The sequence below is a fragment of the Apis dorsata genome, unplaced genomic scaffold, assembly GCF_000469605.1.
Source record: "Apis dorsata unplaced genomic scaffold, Apis dorsata 1.3 scaffold_113, whole genome shotgun sequence".
Taxonomy (NCBI): domain Eukaryota; kingdom Metazoa; phylum Arthropoda; class Insecta; order Hymenoptera; family Apidae; genus Apis; species Apis dorsata.
Genome location: NW_006263408.1, coordinates 1,136,120 through 1,142,458, shown reverse-complemented (window position 1 = coordinate 1,142,458; position 6,339 = coordinate 1,136,120). Strand labels below are relative to the sequence as shown.

General features: G+C 23.5%; 1 protein-coding gene across 1 annotated transcript in view; it reads left to right on the top strand.

The window, feature by feature from the left end:
* The window catches only part of LOC102681627 (AFG3-like protein 2), a 5,397-nt gene extending 1,099 nt beyond the window's left edge, over positions 1-4,298 (top strand). The window contains exons 2-13 of the mRNA XM_006612488.2: positions 67-190; positions 322-622; positions 735-828; positions 988-1,153; positions 1,244-1,373; positions 1,871-1,989; positions 2,201-2,476; positions 2,558-2,785; positions 2,880-3,106; positions 3,170-3,346; positions 3,427-3,645; positions 3,731-4,298. Of these exons, the coding sequence (XP_006612551.1) occupies positions 67-190; positions 322-622; positions 735-828; positions 988-1,153; positions 1,244-1,373; positions 1,871-1,989; positions 2,201-2,476; positions 2,558-2,785; positions 2,880-3,106; positions 3,170-3,346; positions 3,427-3,645; positions 3,731-3,994 (2,325 nt within the window). The 3' untranslated portion in view covers positions 3,995-4,298. The remainder of the gene's footprint in view (positions 1-66; positions 191-321; positions 623-734; positions 829-987; positions 1,154-1,243; positions 1,374-1,870; positions 1,990-2,200; positions 2,477-2,557; positions 2,786-2,879; positions 3,107-3,169; positions 3,347-3,426; positions 3,646-3,730) is intronic.
* Positions 4,299-6,339: the final 2,041 nt, after the last annotated feature.

The window sequence follows — 6,339 nt, the reverse complement described above, 5'->3', positions numbered from 1 at the left end:
ATAATATATATAATATAATATTTATATTATTTATATTATATTATATATATTGTAAAATATTTTCAGTTAAGAAGATATTTATCATTAATAAGAAATGGCAATGAAACAAGTACAATGGAGCACATACGAAATCAATGGAGATTACTGTGTAATGAGCCACCAAAAGGATTTGAAAAATTTTATAAACAAAGTTATTATTTTATAATTATTAATTTGTTTTAAATATAAATATTTAAATATAAAAATATATTATAATTATAAAATAATTTTAAAATAGATTATAAGGATAGGTCATAAAAAATCTTTATTTTTTATCTATAGAAAAAGTTTCTAGTAAAACAACTGAAAAAGTTACTGAAAAAGTCAAAAAAGGATCAGCCAAAGAAACTTCAGAATCACAATCATCTAGAATGCACTCTCAAAAATCCTCTATGCATTCTTCGATTCCTGATAAACGCCTTTTTTGGGATTTTAAATGGAATGGAGGGAATAAGTCATTTGGAGATAAAAAGAACGAGAAACTATTTTTTATTGGAATAGCATTAATGGGATTACTTTATTTATATTTGCAACAATTAGCAAATCAAGCAACTGAAATTACATGGAAAGAATTTATAACAAAGTAAATGAATCAAATATTTTTTTTTAAGTAGTTTTTTTTAAATTAGTTTAAATTTTTAAATATCTATAAAATATAAATTTCATAAAATTCATATAAATATTTTATGATTTAGATATTTAGATAAAGGAATAGTAGACAAAGTGGAAGTTGTCAATAAACAATGGGTTCGTGTAAAGTTAATGCCTGGAAATTTCGTGAATGGAAAAGTAAGTTCATAAATAATTTAATTAAATTAATATAATTTAATAAAATAATTTAATAAAATTAAAAAAAAAATTTGTTATAAGAACAAATGATAATAATTTCAAAAAATTAAAATTAATGAAAGTATATATGCAAATTTAATCATTAAATTTATTTTATAGGATTCTTTGTGGTTTAATATTGGTAGTGTTGAAACTTTTGAAAGAAATTTAGAAAATGCACAAATTGAATTAAATGTAGAACCACAAAATTATATTTTAGTGCATTATAAGGATGAGGTAGAATTACATCATATTTTAAAGCTTTTACCACAATTGTTCATGTATGGTAAGTTATAATATTAAATATTATTTTTATTTTTTACAGATCAGGATTTTTTTGTTTAAGTTAAATATGATATTAATCACTATTTTCTAGGACTTTTATTCTATGTGTTCCGTAAATCAGCAGAATCATTTGGTAAAGGAAGAAAAGGTGGACTTTTTGGTGCATTAATGGAATCAACTGCAAAATTGATTAATTCCAAAGATATTGGTGTTCGATTTAAGTAAATTGATAGAAATATGAAATATATTATATAGTGTTTACTGTATAGTTTTAAAAGAGTATTATGAATTGTAGACAATTTTTTTCTATTTTGAACTTTTCTGCTATATTATTTATCTAGAATAAAGAAAATTAAGAAAATTAGAAAAATTAAAGAACTTAGAATTAAAAATTAAATGAAACCAAGAAATATTAAATAACAAAAATATATATAAAAGAAAAGTAAATATATAGTAAATATATAAGTAAAAAATTAAGTATAATAATTAAAATTAAGTAAAATAAGTAAAATAATTAATATAGTAAATATATAGATAAAACAATTAAGAAATATTCAATTTATAGTAGTAGAAAAGAGTAGAAAAAAATTGTATACAATTGTAGAATTGTATATTTATATCTTTTAAGAATATAAGTTTGAGTAATATTTTAGTTATTTTTTTATTTTTATAATTATTGTATTTTTATGTTATTAATTTTATATTATTAAAAATTTAGAGATGTTGCTGGATGTGAAGAAGCTAAGATTGAAATTATGGAATTTGTAAATTTTTTAAAAAATCCACAACAATATATGGAACTTGGTGCTAAAATTCCTAAAGGTGCAATGTTGACAGGTAAATATATTATACACATATATATTATACACATATATATTGTAAATATAAATGTCTTTTTTTTAAATATAGTTATTTAATATACATAATTATAAATATATTGTAATTATAAGAAGTCTTTTTTTTAATTTTAAATAAATTTTAAATAAGTTTTAAATAGTTTTAAATAGTTTTAAAGTTTAAGATAATAGCATAAAATTCATATTTATAGGTCCACCTGGAACTGGTAAAACATTATTAGCTAAGGCTACAGCTGGTGAAGCAAATGTACCTTTTATTAGTGTATCAGGTTCAGAATTTTTGGAAATGTTCGTTGGTGTTGGTCCATCAAGAGTTCGAGATATGTTTGCATTGGCACGGAAACATGCTCCATGTATATTATTTATTGATGAAATCGATGCCGTTGGTAGAAAAAGAGGAGGCAAAAATTTTGGTGGCCATTCAGAACAAGAAAATACACTTAATCAACTTTTAGTTGAAATGGATGGTATGTTATAATTATTGATAACATTATTTATTATATAATATAAATTTATTTTTGATTAAATAATATTTCTTTTTTTTTTAGGTTTCAATACAACTACTAATGTAGTTGTGTTAGCAGCAACTAATAGAATTGATATTTTAGATAAAGCTTTACTACGACCTGGAAGATTTGATAGACAAATTTATGTTCCTGCTCCAGACATTAAAGGTCGAGCTTCTATTTTTAAAGTACATTTAAAACCTTTAAAAATCACATTAGATAAAGATCAATTAGCTAGAAAAATGGCTTCCTTAACACCTGGATTTACAGGTAAAAACATAGAAATTAATCAGTAATATTTTTCGAAAGAATACATTATACATTAAAGATTTATATGCTAAATATTATAAGTTATTGATTTCAGGAGCTGATATTGCTAATGTTTGTAATGAAGCGGCTTTAATAGCAGCAAGAGATTTAAATGATAATATACATTTAAAACATTTTGAACAGGCTATTGAAAGAGTTATAGCTGGCATGGAAAAAAAGACAAATGTTTTACAACCGGAAGAAAAAAAAACGGTTGCGTATCATGAAGCTGGTCATGCAGTAGCAGGTTGGTTTTTGGAATACGCAGATCCACTTCTAAAGGTAATTTTTAGATTTTCAAAATATTTTAATTTTATAATTTTATTTAAATTTTTTATATTTCAGGTTTCTATAATTCCTCGTGGAAAAGGTTTAGGTTACGCACAGTATTTACCTCATGAACAGTATCTTTATACAAAGGAACAATTGTTTGATAGAATGTGTATGGCACTCGGTGGACGAGTGTCGGAAGAAATCTTTTTTGGTCGTATTACTACAGGAGCGCAAGATGATTTACAAAAAGTATTATTTTGCTATGTAGTTTTTTTTCATAATTATGCATGTAAATAATTTGTTCTATTGACTTTTTTTTTTATTATTAGGTAACTTCAAATGCATATGCTCAAGTTATTCAATATGGTATGAACGAAAAAGTTGGCAATGTTAGTTTTCAAATGCCACAACAAGGCGAAATGACTTTCGATAAACCATATTCGGAACATACGGCCCAACTTATCGATAATGAAGTACGTGAGTTAATCGAACAAGCGCATACTCACACACGCAATTTACTTACGCAACATAAGGAAGATGTATCTAAGGTATAGAAAATGTTGGATTAATATTTATTAAAAATATTAATTAATTTTTATTATTATAATAATAAATGAATTAATTTTATTTCAGGTGGCTGAACGATTATTAAAACAAGAAATTTTGAGTAGAGAAGACATGATAGAGTTACTAGGTCCTAGACCCTTCCCTGAAAAGTCAACTTATGAACAATTCGTGGAAGGTACAGGATCATTCGAAGAAGACACGACTTTACCAAAAGGTTTACAAGAATGGAACAAATCGAGAGAGAGTGAAAAAAAAGGTGAAAGAACAGATTCTCCACCAGAAACAGTTTCGGGATTGAGTTCTCAAAATCAACCACAACAGCGATTATAAACCATACCATGGGTTATAGCCTGTTAAGTACTTTGTATTATAGTTTGAAATACATAATTGTAATAAGTAGTGATATATGAGTATGCACTCCATAGTATTCATTAACGATAACATTATAATTTGCAATATATAAAGCTTCTAAGTACCAATGAAATTAAGTACTGTTTTACAAAAAAATTTTCTATATCGATCTAATATTTCTTGTCTTTAATATAAAGATTATTTACTACATGACAAAGTGTCCTTTGGTAACAAAAACTAACTTGTGTAAAAAAATGCATAATAATGGACATAAATTATTAAACAGATCTTCTTATAATAGTATATAATTTTCTCATAGTAATATAAAACAATGTGATTTCTGGACGCAAAGTGATAGTATAACAAGGGTCATGTAATTTTTATTGTCTTTTTTAAGACGAAATAAGCAAAGTAATGAATTAGGTAAAATGAATAACAACTTTTGTTCATATCATTTTTTGCAACGTATAATTAATAAAGTTTACAAATGTAGTGCAATTAAACTTTTATCCTTAATATTGTAAGTACATTGATAATTTGGTATTACTATTTTTTTTATCGCTAATTGTTGGATTTCGCTTTGGCGGAATTTCAATGAAAAATAATATGTGCACATATGTGCGTAAATTGGATCCTTGTTAATACTAAAATTACATTATTTAATGAAAAGTAGATCAATTGAAAAAAATGAACATGATTTTACTTGCGTTCCTGATATATAAACTTCATATATAGTTATTTATGACAAGATTGAAAATGTTTTACGACGAAGGTCTTTTTTGCCAGTGAAATTCATGGTTCTAGAAGCAAATTTTTTTATCCTTACTGAATTTTGTAGCATCACGAATGTATTATATTTTATTGTGTCTATAAGAAATATCTCAAAATTAAATTATTAAACTACTATTAATAAAAAATTCATTAACGATGAATAATAAATTGTACATTATTCATTTCTAGAAAAAATAAAGGAATATTTACTAAAAAAAAATAATAAATGTTTATATGAGTGTAAATATTATTCTTCATTCATTCTCTCTCTTAATTCATTTTTTCTTTTTCTCTCTCTTTCTCTCTTCTCTCATACATTATCCATGAAGTTAGAACATTTAAAAATGACTTCCATAAGATAAGCTTTGAGCTCATTTAAACATGGTTAAAATAAATAAATCGGAGCAATACATGTGCATGCATCCATTATCAGTCTTGGGACTTTTTAAAGTTATTTTTATGAGCTGAAACGCCCTTGGGAATATTACTTATTTAAAAATTATTACTTAAATCTTTCGAAAAAGAATATCGTTTGATCAAAAAATAGTTTACGCGTTCCGTATTATTATTTTCATTAGAAATAATTAAAAATGTTAAAATCAGTATAATTTACTCTTTCATTTTTTTTTACACGTATTTTTTTGTTACATAATTTATATTACATAATTTTGAGCACTGTATAAAAAAGGAAGACAACAATTGTTTATTATTAATTTTTAATTACATATACTTGAATTAATTCATTGTGCATCATATATAATATGTTAATATTATTGTTGACAGAATGAAAAAATATTAATTTTTAATTAATTTGATATTGTTAGTACGGAACGCAGATAATATGCAAACTTGAAGTTTTCAACAATGAAAAGGTTATGCGTAAACATATTTGCATGTAAACATCTGCAATTTATTGATAAAAGTAGACATTACACACGTTTCGTATTTGCTAAAATTACTTATTTATTTTATATTTCAATCATAAAATTATAAATGTCCCAATTAATTATATATTTATATAAAAAATTATATTTCTGAATTTTTAATATGTATTTAAAAGAAAAACATAATAAGTTGTTCTTATGTAATAGTTTTGAATTTTTATTTTATAATTATTTATTTTTTTTGGATGAATGTGACACGAAAAATTATTTTTATTTGAATTGCATGTACGATGTTTACATACATTAAAGCGCATAATATAAAAAGAATAGTATAAAAAAAAACATAATGAATTTGAAATTCAAAATTAAAACAAAAAATTTGTTAAAAAACTGTATCATCGATCGTGAGTTTTATACATCGTTCATAGAATTGAATCATTGGAAGTAAACCAAATCACGAGCAGATCGATTTTAGATATTGATTGCAAAGATATATATATTTTGTATCAATGAACTTATAAAACTTAAATCAACTTATATAATTATATAAAATACATTGTTGAATATTGTTGCTACACTGAAAATAATTGATAAAAATAATTCATGAAAATAAACTATATCTATAAATTTTTATTTCAAATATAATTTATGTTTCAATAAATAAATAAT